This window comes from Megascapheus bottae, chromosome 5 (genome assembly GCF_031878675.1).
Source record: "Megascapheus bottae isolate mThoBot1 chromosome 5, mThoBot2.hap1, whole genome shotgun sequence".
Classification (NCBI taxonomy): Eukaryota; Metazoa; Chordata; class Mammalia; order Rodentia; family Geomyidae; genus Megascapheus; species Megascapheus bottae.
In genome coordinates this window covers 71663362-71688806 of record NC_143513.1, presented here as the reverse complement: position 1 = coordinate 71688806, position 25445 = coordinate 71663362, and the positions used below count along the sequence as shown (strand labels likewise).

At 40.8% G+C, this 25445-nt stretch overlaps 1 protein-coding gene across 1 annotated transcript in view; it reads right to left on the bottom strand.

Annotated features, from left to right (window-relative positions):
- Positions 1 to 2437: 2437 nt before the first annotated feature.
- The window catches only part of Exoc4 (exocyst complex component 4), a 662437-nt gene continuing 639429 nt past the window's right edge, over positions 2438 to 25445 (bottom strand). The window contains exon 18 of the mRNA XM_090333323.1: positions 2438 to 4101. Within this exon, the coding sequence (XP_090189449.1) occupies positions 3864 to 4101 (238 nt within the window). The 3' untranslated portion in view covers positions 2438 to 3863. The remainder of the gene's footprint in view (positions 4102 to 25445) is intronic.

The window sequence follows — 25445 nt, the reverse complement described above, 5'->3', positions numbered from 1 at the left end:
CAAGTATGAGCTGCTGGAAGAAGCTCGAGCCTGTGCTTCCTCTTGAACTGGAGCAGATGTGCATCACTCTGAAAGGAACCTGTGTTTCAAAGCCTGGGCTCAGGGTGGCCTTCTTTGTCTAATCATCAGGGATATTATTAGCTTTGAGGAGGAAAACGTTCTAGTTGGCCATAAGATTTTCAAAGAAAAACTCATTGTAAGGAAAGAAATAAAAAAAAAAGACAAAAAGGAAACCTATTCTAAGATTTTGAAAGCCCTGGCTATTAATAGGACAGGTATTTTAAATGAGTGCTTGTGGGGTGAAGGGTACAATAGCACTGGAGGAGCAATTTTGTTTATAAATTAAAAGGTGTTCTGACAGGTGATAATAAGATAGCTAAAAGTAACATAAAACTGCAGGAGAAACCATGAACAGCAGTTCTGGATCCAATCTATGAAATCAGTTCTTTTTTTAAAAATGAGGAATTTATTCTAAGGGTGGCTAAGTTGGGAGGCTTCTGGTTCTTTCTGATCCCTTGGATATGGTAGAAGCATATGTGTGACCTGGGGTTGGGGTTGTAAGAACAAAAATGGGAAAACATGGCAAGTAGCACAGACTAGACAACAGAGGTAAGGAGAAGGTTCCCTGGGAGTTGTACTGCTTGAGACCAGGCTGGGCCATCAAGGGTTGGATACAACTGCAAAGTTTGTGTTCACGGTTATGTTTATCATCTTTGTCAGGACTTGTCCTATCCCGTGAGCCCTCCAGGATGCTGGGACCAGGACTTCCACATGCAACTCTCTTTTGATATATGCAGGAGACTGGGCCAGGCCCCCCTGGCACCAAAATAATGGATGTTCTAGTTCTTTATATCAAATGGCATATTTTCATGTAAAGCAAATTTTCAATGTATGTGTGTGTATCCTCTTAGACCTATAGATTACCCATAGATTTGGGGAAGAAAAAGGAGAAAATCTGTTTCACCTTGGAATGTCTACATTTTTTTTTAAGACATGGACTTTCACTGTAGTCTAGGCTGGCCTCAAAATTACTATCAGATCTCAGCCTCCTGAGTACTGGGAATACATGCCAGGCTCAGGCTCTAATACATTATATTACTTGATCTATGGTTGCTTTAGTCTGTAGATGTGGAAAGTGTAAGTATGGAGATTCATTTGTTCCTTTGTGCAAGAGCAAGACAATGGAATACTGTTTTCTGTGTCCTCCTGGGAAGGCCTATTTTTGTTGGTCTTTATGAGTGTATGCCTGCTGGTCCTGGAGCTTGAACTCAGAGCCTAGGTGTTGTCTCTGAGCTTTTGTGCTCAAGGCTAGTACTCTACTAGTTGGGCCAAGTTTCATTTGTGGTTTTTTGGTAATTAGAGATGAGTTTTATCGACTTTCTTGCCTAGGATGGCTTTGACCTGTGACCCTCAGATCTCAGCCTCCTGCATAGTTAGGATTACAGGTGTGAGCCACCATGCCTGGTCTTTATTGATCTTTTTAACTGGAAAGCCTCATTTTAGGGAATGGTCTTCTGGTTAACACTCTCAGTGTGCAGGCTTTCACACTTCAGTAATTCCAGTCATAGCTGTGAATAGTGCAAAACAACACTCATAAAAGATCCCCAAAGTAGGACTATACCTTGGAGAAATCTTCACCGTGTCCCAATTGGTGCCAGGGTATAGGTGGGCATACTGTCTCCACTGGCACCCATGCCCAAAGAGCCAATGTGAATATCATTGGCTGTTCATGTTTTGTAAAAATAGACTGATATACAACTCTTCAAAGAAATTTGTGACTTGGTCGCTACAGCCCCTCCTCTGTGCAGTTTAACATGCTGAACTACCTCATTGTCATGGCAACTCAGGGATGCTACTTTCCTAATTGCTCTCCGGAAACCACTCAGCTGCTAGGGAGGTGCTGGATCTGGGTAGTCATACCATTCCACTCCATCCAGGCCCTCACCCCTGTCTCTTCTGGCTCATGGTTGCCACTGAGGCTTCCACCCTGGAGTAGACAGGGAGGAAAAGAGAACGTAGAGAATCTAAGCAAAGAGACCATAGAGAAGTTTCCTAACAAAGTGGTCCACTCTCAGCACCCCTTGCCTCCCTCCTGGCAGTCCTGCTTTCATAGCCCATGTGGGGTAGAATGTTTACTTGTAGCCAGGCCTCTGAGCCACAGGGACCTGCAGTGTGTTTTCCTCCCCAAAGCCTCTAGAAGGCTACCATGCAGCTGCCTGCAGGATCCTGCACAGCTGCTCCACCATCTGGCTTGATTTCTATCTCAGCTCTGTGTGTGCATTCCTTGGGGTTGGGGTTCAAGTTCAGCTCCATCCCCTGAGATATCAAGCATGTCCTCTGTCTATATACCTGCTCCATGCGTAACAGCATTTGGCATCCAAGAATCCTCCAGGAAATCCTTGCTCGCAGAATAAAAATGAAGAGAAAAGCAACAATATTTCAGTGCCTCCAAACTGTTTTTAATTTTGCTTCTCCCATCCAAATCAAAGTGGTTACAAAGAGGTATAAAAGTCATCACGGTCAGGTGGTGATGTGCGGCCTTGTGTGGCCCCAGTTCTTCTTACTCTCCTTCCAATATGTATTCAAGATACTCCAATGCGGGCACAGAGCCATCCTCATACACATGAGCCATGTGCAGCCGAGAGACTGGGGAGTGGGGGCCAGTGGTGAGGTCCACCCAGTGTGCCTGGAATACAGTGAGTGAACCCAGCACCGAGAGGAAAATGCGAAACACAGGCACAGAGGAAGAGTGTCCTCTGATGGCCCAACGTCCTTGAACTCAGCGAGCAGATCGGGTTACTTTCTGAGATGGCAAAGGTGCGTAGGAGAGATTAAGCAGAATTATTTACCACCAAATCAAGTTTCAGGTGAGCAAGGGAATTTTCCAGCCATTATTTACTCTTGGAAATTAGATATCACCAAAGCAAGCAGAGGACTGAATTACCCTCCATGCTTCCATTGTTGTTCCTTACTTTATGGTTCTTGGTTTGGATACCACAAGAAATACAATAGGGCCAGGAATGTGGCCGAGTGGTGCTTGCCTAGCATGCACGAAGCCCTGGGTTCTATTCCTTGGTATTACATACACAGAAAAAGAAGTGGTGCTGTGGCTCAAGTGGTAGAGTACTAGTCTTGAGAGAGCTTAAGGACAGTGCCCAGGCCCTGAGTTGAAGCTCACAAAAAATAATTAAAAAAAAATAAAATAAATTGGTTCCTGACCAACTAACTGCCTGACCATACACAGCCTCCCAGGGAATGAGAAGAGAGTTCCTGTTTTGTAGGAAAATCTGCTGAAAGCCACAGCTCACTGAGAAAGCCATTTATTTGATTCTGGCAATGGAGACAGAACGTAATTCATGTGTACTTGTTCATTACTTTCTAATCTGGCAAAATAATGAGAGTCAAAATTCTGTTTGTGTGGTGGAACTTTACTGAATTGTTTAAGGGCAGGACTAAAATTTCGCATTTCTGGCTGGAATTCTATATTTGTTAGGCAATAATCAGAACACAAATTAGTAACTCATGCAATCATTTTTTTTTAAGTCTCCTCTATCTTGCCACATTCTTCCTCCCTGTCCCACTCCAGCCCCTGGGGAAAAGACTGCACTAAAGTAGTTGTTACATCAAAACCTGGACTATACTGTTTCCTTGTATGTTCAAGAAAAAATAAATCTAACACCATCTTTCTATTGAAGCATCATTGCAGAGGAAACTTAACCAGCTCAGAATTATAACAAATAAAATTACACAGTAAAGAAAGAAATGCGTCTAACATCTAGCTGATAGAATAAAAACAATGCCCCCTGCCACTTCCCCCTCCCAATCCCCCCAGCTGCCCACCCCCTCCCCCACAGCCCACTCCATTAGACAGTGGTTATTTTCTTGTCCTTGGTGGCCTGTTTGATGGCAGCCTGCTCGCAGATGATCTCCTTCAAGCGCTGCAGCCTGGTGTTCTGGATGGTCTGGTCTCCTACCCCGGTCTGGCTGCGGTGCAGCAGGGTCAGGGCGTGGATGTACTCCAGCTCCGTGTACTTCACGCCCTGGTCCACCACCAGGTTCAGCAGCTCATCGGCGGTGTTGTACAGCATCTCGTAGTACTGCCTGGAGAGGCAAAACAGAACTTGCTCAGCAATGGCGGATGACTGGGTCATCCAAGATGAATTTGTTTATTTATTCCATAGATAGGTACTGACCACCTGGGAGGCAGGTTTTGTCCCCTTCAATCGCTCATTCATTCATTCATCCATTCACTCATTCTTTTTTCTTCATTTGATCTTGGCAGCTTTATTTTATATTTTTTAGGTTTGAAAAAAGCTTAACAATATCTGCTTTCCCTCTATTGATCATTAAGGTGCTAGGGCAAGACAAATGTTTTGTCACATCCATTAAGTACTCAAAAACTACAGATAATCTACCAACAATAAGAACATTCGCATTCCAGAACACATCTGAATGTATCTATCCTAAAATTAGGCTTTAAAAAGGCATTTAAAAGGCAAAAATAAAACAAGTTGATTTAGCCCTCACAAGCCTAACACAATGCCGAAAATGGCAACCTCTATGCAGTTTTAAATGCTCAAACCTACACTGAAATGCATCTGTTATCCTCTTATTATTGGAGGCTCAGTGAAATATTTGTTTTGTAACTACGTAAAGTGGGATACTACTAGTGTCTACCTCTGTTGGTCTTCATAAAGATGAACTTCAAGGAAATAAAACACTAATATGCTAATAGCATTGTATAGAAAGCATTAGTGGAATAAAATGACAGGTAAGACATGTCACTGCCCCTAAGCAGCTCTAAGACAGGGAGGAAAGATAAAGAAAAGCAGAGAAATAAGGAGGATATTGTTGTTGACAAAGGCCACTTTCATTTTTCTCAGTAAGTGCTATTCCTTTTTCTCAGATACAGAAATATATAGTCAAGGGAGGTTAGGGGACTCAGCCAATGTCATCAAAGACAGCGAATGACATGAAGCCAGTACAAAAGTGAGTCTTCACAGTTTGGGTCTTGTGATTCTTTCCTAGCTAGAAAGGCCTTGAAAACTGCAGTACATTAATTCCTCAAACATGAGACTGTCTCACTAGAAATTACCCAGGGAGCTTCTGAAAGGGGCAGAGTGCCAAGTTCCCATCCCCAGACACTGTAGTTGTCACAGGTTCCTAGCCAGCCCCTAGATATGAGTCAGTCTGTCCAGGAGGGAGTAGTTACAGACTGCTTACATTTCTTCTATCCTCGGTCCTAAAAGCATGGATGGCTATAGGAGCTGTATGTGGTTGGGGATGTTTGTTACACAGATTAAGCCAAAAGAATTGGGATTCTTTGCAATACAATATTGATGTTTTCATCATTTATGCTAAGAAGTAACATGGAGCCCATCAGCCCAGATGAAATTGGGTTTTATTTGAAAGGCTAATGAATTGTTTTAGGAATACTGGCTGCTGCTCTATGGGAGCAAAGAACAAGCCAAAGATGTCTGGTTTCTTGTCCTAGACCCTCCAGAGTGAGAGGTGACAAAGGACATGCCACTGAAGTGCTTCATGTTTCGAGAACTTCTATGCAATGGAGACCTTTATAAATCCCAGAATGACACTCTGAAGTGTACTGGGAGGCTAAAAGAATTCTCAAGAGCTGCAGATAAACACAAAACTAGAATTGCAAAGCTGGGTTATTAAACAAAATTGACAGATAACTGATGGTGTATTTTCTACAGTTAGGGAAAAAATCCCCTATAACCATGATGATATATTAGATCATAAAAAAGTATAAATATTTAAAGACAGAATGAAATTCATTTATCTTTCAGAAAGATACCCAGTAGCAACAACTAATAAATCGGCATAGCAACATTTAGACATGGAGGTGGGTAAAGGGTGCTACAAGATGCCCTAAAGACAAAGTATGAAAAGGCCCCCAAACTATGCAATTAGAATGAGCAGCTGTGATAAATACTGATAGACTACAATAAAATTATGTAACCCAACAGGGATAAATAATTGATCAGTACTTATTGAAGCCCCAGGAAAATAAAAGCTTGGTCTTTATCATCAGGCACTTACATAGCAGCTATGGCTTCCACGGCTACCAGGATTTACACTTGATGGCACAGTATTGCTTGGGCAGGATTTGGGAATGCCCATTTTATTTAGACATTGTCAGATCAAGACTTACTGAGGAACACTTTTCACCATGCAAAGAAGTCAAGGGCTAATTGCTAGATGTGGACCAAATATCCCATTGTAAAGATCAAAGAGTTTCACTTCTCTCTGGTGGATGGAACACTCTGAGGAAGGGTGTGCCGTCGAGTGGCAAGTGCCTTTTCTTACCTTTTGCCCTGTACCCTTGGGTCGTCCTTCCCACAGTATTATGGCTACAGAAGGCAAGAGGCTGAGTGACAGAGAAGTGGTCAGTCTAGCATGATCCTTTGTTCTGGACCAAACAGATAAATGTCTTTTATCTTCCTCCTACTGACCACTTTTCCCTTTGGTTTGAGTGCTTCATATATGCAAAGCGAGTGCCTGACTGCTGAGCTGTACCTCAGCTTCTTCTAAAATTTCCATGGCGTTACACTGAGTGTCTTTCTCCCCTATGGATTCTGCCTTGAAACATTTGGATCAGTAAGGATATAAAGGGGTTTGGGGGAAGTGGGACTATTGATTAAAGTCCTTTCTTTTTTTTTTTTTTTTGCCAGTCTTGAGGTTTGAACTCAGGGCCTGGGCACTGTCTTGGACACTTTTTGTTCAAGGCTAGTGTTCCGCCACTTGAGCCACAGCTCTACTTCCGGTTTTTTCTGTGTATGTGGTACTGAGGAATCGAACCCAAGGTTTCGTGCATGCAAGGCAAGCACTCTACTGCTAGGCTACGATCTCGGCCCTATTAAAGCCTTATAATAAGGTTTATTATTGGAAAATTAAAACATATAAATAAAGAAAATAAATAGTCTACACAATGAGATTATTTTTTAAAAGATTAATCATGTAACTCCCATCATGATGACAGGATGCACAGGGAATATTTTCTTAAGAGTTCTCCAGCTCCTTCCTCATAGGGTTCTAAATAAAGAATTAGACCAAAGATAAATATGTCATATTTACTGTCATATCATTTACATACATATCACTGTCATATTACCCTTAGATTTCCAATCAAATGTAGTGATGCATGTGTATATAAACAGATTCTTGGTTCCTTTATATTCTTTTTTGTTTGGTCATGGGACTTGAACTCTGGGTCTGGGTGCTGTCCCTGAGCTCTTCAGCTCAAGGCTACTATCCTACCCCTGGGCGTGGATGTTGTCTCTGAGCTCTTCAGCTCAAGGCTACTGCCTTGAGCCACAGAACCATTTCTGCTTTGTAGTGGTTAATTGGAGATAAGCGTCTCTCTCGGTCTTTATTGCCTGGGTTGGCTTTGAACCTTGATCCTCAGATCTCAGCCTCTAGAGTAGCTAGGATTACAGGTGTGAGCCACTGTGCCTGGCTTAGATAATTTCTAATACCTAATAAAGTGAAAATAGAATTAAAGAATTTATAGTATAATGTTTAGGGAATGGTGAGAAAAATCTACACATGGTCAGTACAGATGATTTTTCTCCCTGAATTTGTGTATGTGTGTGCCCACATGTGAGTGTGCATGTGTGTGTGTGTGCACGCGCATACAATTACTAGGGATCTTGAACTCAGGGTCTTACTTACACTCTTGTTTTTCATTTTTGCTTAAGGCTTCTAACACATTCTCCACTTCTGGCTTTTTGGTGTTTTCTAGGAGATATTTTTTTCTGCCTGAGCTAGCTTTGAACCATGATCCTGAGATTTCTGCCCCATGGGTAGCTGGATTACAGGCATGAGCCACCAGCACTTGGCTGTTTAATTTGGAGTTGTTGAGACCAGAATGTTTTGTGCCAAGATTTTTCATATTTAGACCATTGCACATACATAATGAGATGTCCTGGGGAAGGATTTGAGTTCACCCAGGAGATTCATTTGTGTTCCCTGTACCCTGCTATGGGTTAGTTATGCTCTGAGTGTCTCTCCGTAGGTGTGTTCATCTGGGTCTCCAGGGTGGCAGTTCTGGAAGATGGTGGGAACTTGAAGAGGAGTGTCCTACTGGCAGGTTTTTGGTCAGGCAGAAAAGCACAGGAATTTCTATCTAATGGAAAGTATTCTTGTGTAGTGGTGAATCCAGCTACAGCAAGTTGTGAAAAATAGGAGAATCACTAAACAGGCATATGCCAATGCAAAAACTGAGACCTTGAGAATGCCATTGAAAAGAAGAGCTGAATGCATGACTCAGCAGTAGAGCACCTGCCTAGAATATTTTATTTATTTATTTATTTTTGCCAGTTTTAGGGCTTGAGCTCAGGGCCTGAACACTATCCTTGGACTTTCTCAAGGCTAGAGCTCTTACCACTTGAGCCTCAGCACCATTTCTGGCTTTTTTTTTCCTATGCATGTAGTACTGAGGAATCAAACCTGGGTCTTTGTAAATGCTAAGCAAGTACTCTACAACTAGGCCAAACTCCTGGCCCCTGCCTAGAAAATTTAAGGCCCTGAGTTCAAATCACAGTACCACCCCTCTTCCTGAAAAAAAAAATCAGTAGCAAAACAAACAGTACAAAAAAGGCAACTAGATTATATGGTAAAACATTTACCTCCCGTTTCCTCTGCTACCTCATATGATAATAAGCAATGAATACAAAGAAAGAACAAGGAGTTGAATAATCTGAACAATAAATCATCTTATACATAACTGAATGGTGGCACTAGTAGAAAGATTTAGAGATGTGACTATTGCAGTGATAAACTAAACTCTGGTTCTGGTTGTTTCTCTGTCTCTCTGTCTCTCTCTCTCTCTGTCTGTCTCTGTCTCTCTCTTTCTCTCTCTTTTGCCTGTCCTGGAGTTTGAACTCAGGGCCTGAGCACTGTCTTTGGGCTTTCTCAAGGCTAGAGCTCTACCACTTGAGCCACAGCACCACTTACAGCTTTTTCTATGTATGTGGTACTGAGGAATCAAACCAGGTCATGTATGCTAAGCAAGCATTCTACTACTAGGCCAAACTCCTGGCTTCTGGTTGTATCTTTCATTCACATGACCTTGACTTGCCACCTGAATTTGGGCAAGCATTGTCATCTCTATTTAATGCCTAGAGGCATTTTCAGATTTTCCAAACTTTTCAGCCCCTTTGCATGGTCCTTCAACATCGTGGGTTTGTGTCAGAACCAGTGGATGCTGGTGATTCTGGAGCAGTGGTTGGCAGATGCAGACCAATAATAAGATGGATGGCAATCCTGCTTGTCAGAAGACTAAATTAGTTTGTTTAAAAATACAATGTAACTGTTCTTATTAGTCTTCCCCTTGGAAGAGCTTAGAGTTTATTACAGTCATGATTGAAAATTCTAATTTAAAATGTGCTGAAGTTATTTCCATTTCATGAATCAAATAACTAAGGTAGAGAAATACTAAATAATTTTCAGACAGTAAGAGGTAGAATTGGATGAATAGTCTCTGTTGGGATAGTTTTTTTTTTTTAAACATTGCTCACAATGGATGGCAACCCCCCCCCCCGCAACAACAACAACATAAAACAAAACAAAATAAAAACCAAATCACCTCGACAATATTCCCACAGCTGATAGCAGAAATCATTTTAGAGGTAGAAGAAACAGCCTGGGTGTCTGTGGCTTCTCAGACTTCTTTGGTCATCTACCTGTGCTTCCTTTACCTAAGATGAACTTCCCCTTACATCAATAACACTACAGTTAATGTCAGTTACCACAGCTGAGGGCTAAAGCACTTGCCTGGCACGTGTGAGGCCATGGGCTGGGTCATCAGCATGGAGTGACAGGGAGTGAGGGAAGAACAGTTACCCATTGATCTGATGTCTATCATGCATTAGCAGTTGGGGCCATGCAGGTAGGGAAATCTCTGCTGGGAAAACTTCAAGAGTTATAAGTCAGCTGTCTTCCTCCCTCTCAGGAATATATCATAACACTTTTGACAGTCAGCAGCAGTCAAGATTCTGGCTTTATTTTTCTTCAGATAACACACTTGCCCAAAACAAAGGAATTCCTCTGAGAGGAGGCTTCCCCACCACTGTTGAGATGATGACGCACTCCTGGCCTCTGTTAGTCTCTGGGATGGGGAAAAAAATGTCGTGTTTCCTTAGCTCCAAACTTTGTTCTCTCTCCACCTTTGGAATATGTTCTAAATTTATGAATATCTATGGTTGAAAATTTCCACATCAACAATGTAAGAATTCATATGTCACTCTCGGCTACATCAGATATTCTCTTTTTTTTTTTAATCAGCTTTCTACAATGGGGATAAAAGAAAATCTGCATTTTAAATTTGGTACAATTAAAACTGTGTGTCTCTTTGGTCTGGCACTGCTTTTGGTCAAAGCTTATTTGTGTGAATAATTATTCAGTCCATTATGAAGTCTGCCCAACTCCTCCTTCCATTTTGAAGGTTTTAATAAATATTGATCAGGTGCATTTCTGTTTGCACTTGCCAAAGCAATTCTGATGGATCATCTTCTGATGTTATCAAATAATGAAATATGAAAGAGTGAATAGAATTACCCTCTTGTTCTGTGATTTTTTATTTAGGTCCTTCATTTTACTTTCATAATTGTGTTTGTCTCATGTTTCTGTAAATGCTCTTTTGAGTATCAAAGGGTGAGCCTGGGTTAAGGAGAGCTGTCCTGTGCTGAGTATCAGTTTAGCCTTTTCAATTTAAAAATAGAATGGGTCACTTTAGGGAGTCTTTTCAATTTTAAAAAATAATTTATCTAATATCACAGGTAGGTAAAAAAGGGCAGAGTATCATGCCCCTTTCTGGCTACAAAGCTACATACTGTTTGCTAATTAGCATGAAACTCTTCTATCGTGCATCATCTATTATCCTACATTAGAAACCTGGGAAACAGTTGCTGAATAAAAACAATCTAGAGACCCATGGCCTCTTCAGTTTTAAGTAACAAAATGGAGTGACTAACTTTTTATTAAATAATGCAAAATATTTATACAGAGGGAAACCTATTATTATTACTTGTGTTAAAAATCTACAGCTTTATTTTAAAATGAGAACATCACATGGAAGGGCACAGTCATGGGTTTAAGGGGTTTCTTTTATTAACTCTTAAAAATATCCTGTCCAGGTCCAGCCTGGAGGTATTTAAGGCAGGAGACAAATGTTTTAAAGTAAAGCAGAACCAGGGTTTGCCACTCCACCTGCCTGTCCATTCTGCTTCCCATTTCTTGGTACTTGGGGAAGGGTAGACCAGATGGAAGGCCCTAGGCAAGGGAAAGAAACCAAGTAATGATTAGCATTAATGATGGAATGGGGATATGAATGGGCAATGAGGTTTCTGTATTCCTCTGTATCATTCATTCATTCATCCATTCTGATACTGAGGGTTGCACATAGGGTCTTGTATGTGCTACACAAGTACTTTCGTGCTTATAATATGGGGATCCTGACTATCTGGCCATCTTTGGGAAGAAAGGTCAGTGGGAATAGGTGTGGATGACATGACTTTGTTGGGATTGTTTGCAATACATCATGCCAAAAAGGCCTAAGGTAATGGGTTGAGCCTAGTAGGTGACAGTTACATTTAACAGGGATCCCCATTATAATTGTCAGGCCGCTAGGCAGCTATCAGTTGCTCAAGTTCCTCAAATCTGGACTTGCTTTTAGGTCCTATTTAGTGACTCTAGAATACTTCCCCAAATTGTTAGATTTTTCTACTTTGCTGAGATAATAGACCACATTTCTTTGTCCTGAAGGGCCAGTAAAGAAGCGTTGGTAGAACAGCAACAACAACAAAACAAAAAATCAGTGATTATTTGAAAAGTGTGAGAGCATATGTAAATCAGCAGGTCCCAATAGCAAATGCTTGAGGATATATTAACTAAACCATTAGGTTATTTATGAAAGAGAGAAAATCTAAATAAACCAAAGCTTCAAAATGGGCCACCTGAGATTCTAGGACATGTGACTCAGAATGGATGTCAATTAGAAAACTAATGGTGTAAATAGGAAGGAACTAATGGAAATATGTACAGTATCCAGCAGGGTTTAATTAAAGATCCAAGGAGTCTGACAGCGTGATGGATAGCTGTGGGAGCGATGTGAGTTTGGTGGATGAAAAGACCATCATGGCTGATACATATTTGGATGTCAGCAGAGCATTTGATATAGTGCCTCTAAAAAAATGGATCTAGCAAAATGAATTTATTCTGAATGGTTATTCCCGATAGGCCACCGGCCGAAACTAAACAAAGGGTAATAATAAAGGTAAATCAACAGATTCAGCAAAGAAAACATTCAGTGAATGCTAAGGACCCTGGTTTTACAACTGATCTCACTTAATACCTTAATTAGTGTGCAGGAAGATACAGGATGTGGTAGAGAAGACAACCGTAAGTACTTGGGCCAAGACTACAAAGAGCAACAAAGAGAACGTAAGGGACCCCAGAGAATGAAGAATTATAGGAGGCAATAATCAGAGGAGACTCATCTTAGAAAAACCCAACCAAGTGTGTCTGAAAAATTATTATGTCTTGCATTTGGCATTTGGGAGGAGCCTTTGGACAATATGGTGAGCCAGCCCAGGGAGCAGCTGCAGGCTTGGGGATCCCTATCTTTGCTGCATTTCAGAGTTCTTTTTGGCTTTCTACCAGAAGCCAAATGAAAGTCAATCAAAAAAGAGCATCAGATAGGATGAAAAGGCAGAAAGGTAGGGAAAAAGTAAAAGAATAGAGAAGGTTCAGTTGATTTTTTTTTTTGGTTCAACTGTCAGCATATCAATATGTGTGGTTTAAATAATACCTGCCAAACTCTTTCTTTTTTTTTTTTTTGCCAGTCCTGGGCTTGAGCTCAGGGCCTGAGCACTGTCCTTGGACTTTCTCAAGGCTAGAGCTCTACCACTTGAGCCTCAGCACCACTTCCGGCTTTTTTCTATGTATGTGGTACCGAGGAATCGAACCCGGGTCTTCATGCATGCTAGGCAAGCACTTTAACCACTAGGCCAAACTCCGGCCCACCTGCCAAACTCTTATCCAACTGCCATTTTATTCAGTTTTAAACATTCATTTCTACCTAGAAAGCTATGTATCCCCCCTAAAGGTGTGTGTGTGTGTGTGTGTTTGCATGCACAGGTGCAAGTATGAGTATATGATTTCAGGGCCAGGACACTATTCCTTACCTTCTTCACGTAAGGCTGGTGCTCTAATGATTGAGTCAAATTTTCACTTGTGGCTTTTTGCTGATTATTTGGAGATAAGAGTCTCTCAGATTTGTCTGCCCAGGCTGGCTCTGAACTCTGATCCTCAAATCTCAGCCTCCTGGGATTACAGGTTTACATCCCTAGAGCCTGGCCACAATTTATTATTTTAACTTTTTTTTTTTTTCGGTCATGGGGCTTGAACTCTGGGCCTAGGCATTGTCCCTGAGCTCTTCAGCTCAAGGTGATCACTCTAATACTTGAGCCACAATGCTACTTCTGGTGGTTAACTGGAGATGCCCGGGCTGGCTTTAAACTGCCATCCTCAGATCTCAGCCTTTTGAGTAGCTAGGATTACTGGCATGAGCCACCAGTACCCGGCTTATTTTAACATATTTTAAATATGTATGTCTATAACAGGACAATACACCAGCATAATATACTACTTCAGATCATGAATATAGACTTCTAGGGACATGGATTTGAAACTCAGTGATGCTTCCTATTATTTATTTGTATGACATCGGTCAATCTATTAATCTCTCTCTGCCTCATTTTCTTCACCTGAGTAGGACAATGGCAATATGGGACTATCACAAATCTTAAATGATTAAGACATGGTTGAACAGAGTAAGGCATGACTGAAATAGATGTCAGTTTCTTGGTAGAAAAAAGGCTCTCTGAGAGCGGGGTGGGATTCTCAGTACTTGTTGTTTTTCAACCTAAGAAGAAGATAACTGGTGAGTGTTGAATCAATGAAAAGGAAGAAGTGGATGTGAGAGTCACAGTCTATAAATGTCCTTAGGTGATAAAAGGCAATGTAAGTGAACAGGGAGGGAAGAACTTGGAATAAAATATATGACCTGGTCAGGCTCTGATGGCTCATACCTGTAATCCTAGCTGCTCAGAAGGCTGAGATCTGAGGATTCTGGTTCAAAGCCAGCCTAGGCAGGAAAGCCCATGAGACTCTTATTTCTAATTAACCACTAGAAAACCAGAAGTGGTGTTATGGCTCTAAGTGGTAGAGCACTAGCCTTGGGCAAAAAAATTCAGGGACACTGCCTAGGCCCTGAGTTCAAGCCTCTGACCACAAGAAGTATATATATGCATATATACATGCATACACATGTTATATATACAACATATGCACGTATGTGTAAAATACATAAGGGGGATGTCACTGGGAGAGAAGAAATGGTCAATATGTAAAGGAAGAAATCAAGGTTTGGTCAGTTGTAATACTTTTCTACTATTCATTCTCTAGCAGCCCTTTTACCTAAGGTGTATTAGCTTAGCAATTTCTTAACCTATCTGAACTTCAGTTTTCTGATTTACACTATAAAGTAAGTAACACTATATAATAGGTTAGGATGAAGGATTAAGCGCAATGCATGCTAGAATATCTCCCCTGTGATGGGTGCTGATACAGTTAAAAAAAAAAAAAACAACGAACAATGAACTGGAGGCAGTGGTCCTTGCTATCTCAGGGAGCAGATTGCAGCCTAGGCAAATACCAGGGCAGGAAGTGAGACCCTATCTCAAAGACAGCTAGAACAAGGGCCTGGAAGCATGGCTCAGGTGGTAGAGCACTAGCCTTTGAATAAAAGCATTGGACACTGAGTTCAAGTACTTGTCCCATACTTGCGACAAAAAGACTGGAGGCATGGCTCTGTAGTTGAACACTTGCCTAATAAGGGTAAAGCCTCAAGCTCAAAGTCCAGTACCACAAAAAAACCTCCAAACAAACCAAAAGATAAATACACATAAAACCAATAGCTAACGGAATATTACAGTTATCAGTTGACTCCTCTCCTCCCCCTTCCTCCTCCTCCTCCTCCTTGACCAATTTCTGGTTCTGATTGGATCAAATCACTATTCTGTGTTAAAATGAAACAGACAAAACCAAAACTTGTGTGTTCACAGTGCTATTAACATCAAGTCTATTTTCCTAGCAGCAATACCAAATAACTTCCTTTCTCAAGATTTGGGTCTTATTTTACCTTTTCTCCCACTCATGCCAAACTGAGGTACTCATGGCCCATTCCACACTATTTAGGATTTTTTGAGCTTCATACAAAGTCTCAGTCCTGTGAATATTCATGCCATTTCTGCCACTCACAATATGACTTACCTAGTTAACATGGGCCATCCAGTCATACTGATTTTTTTGTTGTTCAATTAAGAGCATTTTTAAGCTGATGGTAAGCAAAAGTAATTATGAATATATTCACTTACTAACTGTGTGCACTTAGGAAAGTCACTTAGCCTTTCTTGGCCTCTGTTTCCTCATCTATATAACAGGAGAATTCTGAGATACATAGCTCATTGGGTTCATAAAAGTATTAAATGAGTTGATGTTTATGAAATGATTAGAATAGGACCTGGTTTATAATATATATGAAAATAATTTGTGTTAAATAACCAAAACAAAAGATGTGAAAAAGTAAAACACACATAGTGATCTATCCCAGTTTTGGCTCCCAGCTATTCACTCTGTATTCTTTCTTAGATATCAGCATTGTTACTAGTTTTCAGGGTACACTTGCAAACAGACTGATGCATATAGTGCGCATTAACACACACATGTATACACACTGAAAGATAAATGATGTTTACACACTGTTTTGCACTTTGCATTTGCAGTTTTACCATGTATCTTGGAGATGGTTCCATTTCAGTGCATCTTGATGTGCCTCATTCTTCTTAATGGCTGCAGAACAGCCAATTGTATGGATGTACTGTCCTATATATTTATTATCTTCACACACATTTCAGGCTCCGTGGTGACAAAGGCTGTGTCTTAGGTGTTTCAGTATTATCCTTAAACTTATATAGTCTCTCTCATAATCCTTTTGTCTTTGCTTACTCATTCAATAAATATTTAAGCAACTATGTACTAGATGATACACACATACATACATATACAAGTGTGTGTGTGTGTGTGTGTGTGTGTGTGTGTACTATGTAAACATAGAGGGGTAAAGTGCAGTCCTTGTTCTCTAGTGATGCAGCCTAGTATGGCAGTGGGCATGTACTTGTAAGTCACGGTGGCTCTAGGGGAAGTGTAGAGGGCATTCTCTAAGATCTGTATGTGTCTCAGAGTACTCAGGGGTGGATTACTGGACATTATCATGAGGCAAGCATGGGGGGGGGAAAGGTCCCACAGGGATGCAGGAAGTGGGAATGTAGGCAGAATAGTGGGGTTAGACAGAACTATAGGTGGTCCATTTCCCCTTGGTGGGTGTTGAGTGGCAGGGAAAAGGAGAGCAGGTTCTAGGCCAGACCTGTGGGTCATGCAGAAGACTGGCACTTTTATGGCTGAGCAGAAGGGCTTGGAAGGTAGACACTTAAGAGCTGTTAATATTTCATTTTGCTTAGGGTTTTTTTTTTTTTTTTTGCCAGTCCTGGGCTTGAGCTCAGGGCCTGAGCACTGTTCTTGGACTTTCTCAAGGCTAGAGCTTTACCACTTGAGCCTCAGCACTACTTCCGGCTCTTTACTATGCCTGTGGTACCAAGGAATCAAACCGGGGTCTTTGTGCATGCTAGGCATGTACTCTACCACTAGACCAAACTCTGGGCCCTATTTTGCTTAGGTTTTTAAAACAAAGCATTTACTACCAATTATTGCTGGGATTTAATAAAAATTATTTTAACATTAATCTCACAACAAAAATGACTAAATGTTTCATTTTATGAAAAACTCACAAATGTACTACCTTGTCATTATTTTTCTAATTTTTCCATGGCTTTAGCTTCTTAATTTTCCACTTTGGGGAGCCACTGCTGTAGTTGGGGTGGATAGAGGAAGCTGAAGCGAGAGGATTTTAGAAAGAACTCATATATAATGTCAACTATACTTTCTTCAACCAGAGCATGAAGGGCTCAAGGTCAGGAGAGCATCAAACTGTTGGATAGCCTGACTTTACTCTGGATTGTACAGTTTCTTAAATTAGACCCTATCAGTCTTCTGGAAGTTTTCCCATGAATCTAAATTTTCAAGCATGGAGTTCAACGATATCAAATGCCAAGAGAGAGGGATGCTATTATCTCAGAAGAGAACCATACCTCGCCACTCTATTCTTCAACTTCTTTCATCAAGTCAGTACTGGCCTGGCACCCTGACAACATAAATACTAGAGGAACCACAAAGCTAGCAGTCAGAACACAGGACACAGAGATTTATCCTCAATGAGTATGGTGAATGTGCAGGAGGGGCACCTCAAAGGCAGAGTATAAACTGGGAGCAGGACTCATTTAATCTGTAAGAACCATATAGGAGGCACAAAACAACCTTAATTTGGTAGATAAATAAAGAGCCAGAGAATAAGGCCACACCATACTTCTGGTGATTGCATGTATTGAGATGCTGGCTATTCTAATTCCATAGCTCAAGCTCCCAGGTTCTACTGGAATGAAAGGAACTTCTGGCAGCCCAGGTAATGAGAAGGGTCACTTCACAGTAATACCCTCCAGAAAGCTGTGGACTAGTAGCTCATACCTGTAATCCTCACTACTCCAGAAGCAGGAGAATCGTGCTGCCTAGGCCAGCCTCAGGAAAAAATAAAGAGATCCTATCTCAAAAATAGTCATTAAAAAAAAAAAAGGCTGGTGGTGACATGGCTCATGTAGTTGAGTTTCTGTCTTGAAAGTGTGAGGCCCTGAGTTCAAACCCTAGCACTGCCAGAAAAACGAGACCAAAACCAAAACCACATACATGTAGAGTAGAGATTGGGTTTAGAACTGGGGAGGAGGGTGTTTGATATCGCAAGATATAATTAACCATAGGAAAATATACCCTGAAAGTCAGCAGGAGAAAAAAAATACTAGGCATTGAGGGAAAGAATAGCAATTTTTCAAAAATAGCCCTCGCTGTATAAAAAGACCAATAGCAAGCCCATTCAACAATGCCACCATCCCAAATGTATATATAAAGAAAAGTGCCTTTGATGGGAAACATTTATATAGCATTTGCATTCTTTTTTTAGAAAGAAAAAAGTATCAGATTTGAAAAAAAAAAAAAGCCTCTCAGAAAGTGCACCCTTATGAGAAGAAGGTCTTCAAGCAAGTTTAATGCCTCTATTTAAATGCTAATGCTAACCTATAGCTCTGGACCACACAAAAACTAAAGTTTTTCGAAGATCATAAAGTGAATTTAAAATGAAACCTTAATTTCTTTAGGAAATAATTTTTTTTTAATTGTGAGCGTGAGCTAGTCTATGGCATTTTGTAAGAGGAAAACCAGTGACATGGTGACAAAGTGGATGGGTGACAGCAGACTCTCCAGCCTCAAAGCAGGATGGCCTGGGTTACTGACTCCCTCGAAGCACTGGCCACGAACTCTCCTACCTGACGCATAACAGAGGGGGATGCCTCCTAGTATCCTGTTTCCTGTCAAGATGTGCACTAAGGCAGTGCTGATGTCTGCAAGGAAAGCTGGACAGAAGCAGGAGGAAACAAAGGCCAGGAAGTCACTAGGTTCAGAATAGTGAGAGCTAAGTGTATTTTGGAGATCTCTGTAGTGTTCATTAATGACAGCAGGAGGCTGAGGCTGGAGGGCAGAGAAAAGTTTGCTCCAAGTCAGAAAATCAGGCAAGCAGGGCTTGGAGGTGTGGCTTGCATGATAGCAAAGGGAAGCAAAGAGAAAGAAAACTGAACAAAACTGAAGAGGTCAGGGTAGAGCAGGGACTGCAGGGGGTGGAGGTAGGGTTGAAGTTCCTGAGTGTAATTTTAATATTTAATATTTTATCATGGTGATGGTTATGAGGAAGTATTCCTTTTATAGAAATTAATCAACTTGTGTATTTAAGGTGTGTAGTTTACTTATGTGTGCTATATTTTAATAAAAACACTACCTGAGGCTGGGTATGTGGTTCAGAGGTGGGCATCTGATTAGCATATGCAAATACATCAAGAAGCTCAACAAACAAACAACTGCCCCTCCTGCACAGCTCCCAAACCAAAAACAACAGTAAATACATACAGCGCTGCAAATATGGCTAGGTGGTGAAGCACATGCCTGGCATACCAGAGACGTTGGATTTGATCCCAAGCACCACAAAAACAAGAATCACAGATTACCTTCCTCTTCCCTATCACCCACACAAAAATTAAACAAAGGGAAAGAAAAAGAGTAGGCAGCAGACTAGGTATTAAGATGGGTATATATTTATAACTCAGTCTTGTACCCTAACTTTAAGAACTTATGAACCTTCACAATGGTGTGCTGAGTGAGCTAGGTCTGAGTTAGAATAGGCCATATATTGCAGAATTTCATTTATTGATACTGAAGTCATTAGGGACTGTCAATGTAATGCCTAGATTTGAGGTCCCCAAAGACCACCAGGGAGCCAAATCTGATATAAGCACATGAGAGTCTTTTATTGCAAGCTCAAGCCTGGATTCACAACTATCACCAATGCAACGGGTCAGAGTTGAGAGCGCCAACTCCTTTGTTCCCAGGGTTTTTATAACACACTGACCATATGGCCTTAGTTGACCATATACAGGGGCCAATAGGATTGTAACATTCATACAGGTCTGCACAACCTTATGTCACAGTGAGTGACCACTCAAATCCTAACCTGTTTCTGGGAGTCATTTGAACTACCCTATCTTTTTCTACCTGACTTTGGTGCGCAGTCTTGGTGGGCAAGAGGAGGGGTCAGCAATTGTGGCAGGAAGGTGGGGGGAAGCTGCCCATATGCCTCTTCCTGACTGGGCTGTCCACTTAGTCCCTTGTCTTTTGTTCCTGAGCTCTGTTATCAGGAGTTTACAGGTCACGGCTTGTTTGGGAACTTCCTGAGTTAATCCAGTTTCTATGGGGTCTGGGTTAGTTTTAGGTAACATAAAAGTAATATTTACAAGTTACGTACTCAATTATCTTCATCATGAGAATGGGAGATGCCTATAGAGGATGGAAGAGGGGGTCTTACAGGAGGTTTTAGGGGAGGGGGTCGTTGACACATTTCTAGTCATTGTGTCTTTAGCAGGATGAGATCTAAGCCTGAAATGGCTATGTTTTGTTGGGACTTCACACCAGGGGGTAGAGCTGGCAGAGGAATCGGAAGTGGTACCCATGGATATGGGGTTTCTTTGGGGCCAATGGGAATGTTTGAAAATTAGGTGGTGGTGAGGGCTGTAGAACTTCTGTGACTACACTGTAAAGCAGTGAATTGCACTCTAGAAAAGGGGTTAATGTTTATGGCATGTAAATTATAACTCAATAGAGCTATTATAAAAATGCTAATTTTATAGACAAGAACCCTGACTTAATACAGAAGACTTTGGTCCACGGGCAATGCTGTCAGGAAGACACATCCATCATTCAGGACATTTGCTGCAGTTTCCCCATGATAATTGTGGAAAAGCTTCTCTAAGCTGACAGACGTGGAGACATTTTCACTAAGTGCTCCTGGACTGTGCTAAGGCCATTTCTCAGGGCTGCAGACTTTCTTAGATTAAGTGATCACCCTCCTTCCTGCCCCCACCGCCTCTGGCACTAAATACTATTCTCAAGAAAAATGTATGACAAAGAATAATGAATAATCTTGACTAGAAAACTAGGTTAGAATTGGGAACAGTACTGTATGAATAACTACAAAGTAACAGAAATATAACTAAGCCAAAGATCCACTAATGATCTTTATTAATATTTATTATCAAAATGACCATAACAAAGAGGAATGGTTAACTATTAACATGTACAATGGACCAGATTCCTTGCAAGTATATTCGACTGGGTCTTCATAACCTGAAGGCTAAGAACCTGCCTATAATCACCTGCTTAAAACAGCACTACGACAGAATTCTTTGCATTTTTCCCCAAGATTGGATTCTGACTACATAACAATGTTCTGTCTTATTCTATTCCCCCACTCTAATTACACTACACAAACTTCTGAGAGTAGGCAGTGAGCAAAGTTACCAGAATCAAACGTGGGGAAAACAAAGGTGTTTACTTCTCAGACTGGATTTGTGGTTGCCCTCTGGAAACTGAAAGGTGCTATGGAGATATGTGTGCCTGGCAAGAACACACTTATGGGTACAACATGGAGCAGTCATGGCTGAGGGGCAGGTGTGGCCATGGTGCTACCTGTTGAATCACAGTTGGAGATGGTGCATATTGCAATTGTCTGCTCTTCTACACAACTGGTCTTCTCTTAATAAATGGTCACGAAAGACTCTTCACGGTTGAGGCTATACTCGAGAGGAAAGGGGAGGGTGGGTTGGCTTGGGATCCAATTTGAAAGGATAGGGATTTTAAAGGAAAGGCACGCTGATCCCAAACAGGAAAGGGCGAAGGCAGTACAAAAGCCCTGAAAGTGTGAATGTAAATTTTCTCAAATACAGTAGGCGGCAGGCAGGACAGAGTAGAAAGGGCTTATCTCATCTCTTCTGGGTCTCTACTTTCAGCATCATACATTCATCATTTCAAAAATCTACTGGCTTCCCACAAGCCATTGGAGATGTCACTGAACGAGGTGTTGTCTCCTTTTCTGTGGCTTTAAGGGAACTTTACTCTCATGCCCTTTACATCAGTGGGAAAACACTTAACAAGAAGAAGGTGGTGACAACAACTCCTTGCCAAAACTTTTATCAGATTTCTTCAGACCTCTTTTCCAGTACTACAGGGTGGGTAACATGAGCTTACACATGGGTAAGAAGTGGAGTTAGGATGCAACCCATGCAGTCAGAACTCTTAAGTTCCCAACCTCATCACAAAACCATGGTTGCTCAGGATCAGGTAAGCACTCCTAACAAGGACATTCTAAATTCTCTGCTTCCAATTAGCACTAGTTTGTTGGGACAGCAGATGCTTTATTGGGGAATGCAGGAAGAAGAGAAGAAGACAATAAGGAAAGTCCGCAATGGTTCTGGCCTTCAGTGGGACTTCCTGCTTCTTGTCTCCTAAATTCATACTCTAAACTCATCCCAAATCATAGCACTACTCAATTGACTTATTCCATTTTAAAGTCAAAGAATGTCTAAGTCTAAGTCTAAGGTCATTCTAGGAGACATCATGTGTTTCCTTATAGGCTAACAAGAACATGCCAGGTTTCATGGTCCCTGAAGGTCCCCAGACAGGTGGCTGGGTGTATCCTTCTCACTATAGATTTAGAATCCATTTTATTAGCAAACGTTGCTTATGTTTTTAAGGAGAAACATTTCAAATGTAATGGAGAAACAAACAATGGCTAGCGACTCAAATGTTTCTGCAAATGTTTTCTCAGACTGGTGTGCGTGTGTCTATAAATGTTTACAAAGTTTTGGACAGAAAAACTGCCATGATGTGTTTCAGTACTAGTTGCTTCAGGGGAAAAAAAATCCTGACTGTTTCCACCATATATAGCCATGATGTCATTAAGAGAGTGGTTTATCTGTCGTCTGTAGTTCCATCTGACAGACAGACATTATAGAACATTTCTCGTATGCATATTCTAGTCCTTGTTGTACCATTAGAATGTTAGTGATCATGATAATGCTACCAAGCCCCACTGTACCTCAGTTTCCATACCTTATTAGGCTAGAATAGGTAACAGCTAAAAACCACCCCAGCCAATGAAGACGGTTGTAGTTGGGGAAGGAGAAGGTTTAGTAATGTTATTTCCATTTTCCAGGAAATGTAATGATGGCTTGGCTAGATGGAGGGATGGGGCCCCTGGTCACACAGCTAATCAGCTGCAGAGCTTTGACTGGAAATGTGCACCTCCTGAGCCCATAGCCTATAACCTTCTATTACACCACATGGGCTGTTGACAATTTATTGCTTCCTCGGCTTCCCTGGGGCCTCTGTAGTAAACGGCAGTGTGCCTGGCTTAGACAGCCTACATTTGTTATTTGTCCTTCCACTTTCATTGCTTTTCTAGCATGTATAGTGTCACTTGATCTGTAGGTAAAAAAAATAAAGGATGGTGGAATATGACAAGAGCATGGACTCATTGGGAAATGTGGCCCATGAAGCTTTCCTTCAGTGTATACCTAGTTGAAGGTAACAGCGGCTTCATAAAAAGCTTTATTGTGCTTTGTAATGGAAGACACAGAGCACTTCGTTGAAATCACAATCTTTAAAACTAATCTGCTTTATACTCTATCGCAGATAAGGTGATACAAGGGAATTCAAAGATAGTTTCTACAAAATGATTGACTCAGTTGTGGGATCTCTGAGGGGGCACCTCAGTTCAGCTTATCTATACCAAGGCTTGGGCCAATGTTTCTTATTTGTTCTTTTCTCCTCCTTCCACATTTGGCAGGTGCTCCTTGATCTTCTCATTGTATTACACTTGTGAGGACTGCTAGACTTTCAGCAAATACCAGCCCACTAGTGTACTAGCAGGTACACTCCTATTAAATGCTCACAAACTCACCCGATGCGCACAAATTCACTCGCACCCAGCACGACTGCAACAGCAAGCTTGGAACAGAGCGGAAAATAGCTTAAAGCTTTTAAGTAACAATTGTCACTGTTTTTAGACTGCACAAAGATACATAGTAATTATTCCATTCTTCAAAGAATGAAATAAGTCCACTAAATCCAGTTAAAATTTTTTTTTCAGAAACACTGCAAGATACTTATTGCTGTTTTCCTTCTCTCACAATGGACTGAAGGAAGAATATCTCATTTTCCAAATAGAACTTTGTAGAGTTTTCAATAAGCCCCCTCAGCACTTATCTAAATCTTTAATTAGTTCTATAATATACTGATATCAAGCCTAATTAAATTTATATAGATAAGGAGCAATGAAATTCTAACCAAGCAAGCTGGAAAGCATATATTAAATAGTAAATTTAAGGGTTCAAGCTGATAACTACAATTTTATATCAAAAAACTAAATTCAATTTACATGTTATATTCAAATTGATTTTGAGTGTGCAAATTATTGGGTAAAAAATCTCTTAAGTAGATCAGTAAAATTACTAATCTGGTCTGTTTAAATATCGGTTAGTAATGTCTGCATTTGCAAATAAGCCACACACATTTGCATTTTTACTGCTTACAGTAAAAAATTATCTAAACCCTAAGCTGTTTTATTAAAAATGTGAAGTGATTTTTCTCTTGGTTTCATACATAAATTAAGGAAGCAAAGAAATGAGTATAGGTTCTAAAGAAGAAAGAGTCAGCAATTCAATATATAGCAAGCAAAGATGACATCTATCTGCTGACTGCAGGAGTTTATGTTATCCTTTGGGAACAGAACTTATATTGGTAAAATCCTCTTATTTAGGATCAACTGGAACAGAACCATCTAAAACATCTGGTGCCATAATCACAAGGAGAGGTGACATATGCAGATTTGAATGGAGCTTACCATCAGTTTTTGGGAGAGAATGGAGATGCATGGTTATTTGTATTAGAGGCTCACACATCAAATATTCATCTGATTTGTTACTCTATGTAAGCTGATACTATTGCATCAACCATTCTGGAGTTCTACAGATATGTTGTTGCTTAGAAGCAATATGAAAGGATTTAAAAATCTCATAGCTCCTCTCGAAAATGTAGCATAATCATAGACTGTCTTGTCAGAATTCAAATGTATAGAAACATAGACTCTTGATAGTCTCCATGGGTTTACAGATCTCTGAAGCTCCATTATGCATTCTAAGTTAGGATTACAGTTTATATACTAAACACTGGACATATATACATGTGATGACACGCATATATAGCTTCATCTTTTCCAGCTATTGTTCCTATGTGAGTACAGATATACTTTGAGTTCACCTTTCCAATGTCACTAAGGCCTCATGTCACACTCACTTCTACTCATCATTAATTAGGATTACAGAATAAATAGGATTTCTATCCAAACCAGAAGGAAGCCATAGAACAGAGTTGTAAAGCAGAGTGTGCCATGTTACAGCAAGGAAAATGAAGAGAAAAACCTCAATGTCTCCAGAATTAGGACAGAAGTTATAGGATTTATTAGTCACGTGTGTATCTGTATACACGCACACGGGATGTTTTTCTTTGTCAGTGGACATATCAGGACACTTTCTCAGGACAATTGTTTAGACCAAGTCAAGCCCTAGGAAGATCTTGTTTCCAATGAATGACTCAGAGGTCCTGAGAGGGTCACAGAAGCAGCTCTAGGGCAGCTCTGTTGTCTGGGAAGCCAATGGCAAACAGACCAGGGATCACAGAAGAGGACCATGAGGTTGGAATTAGCAGGAGAAGTAGGAGCACAGAATGAAAAGGAGTGAAAGGCAGAGATTAGAAACTGG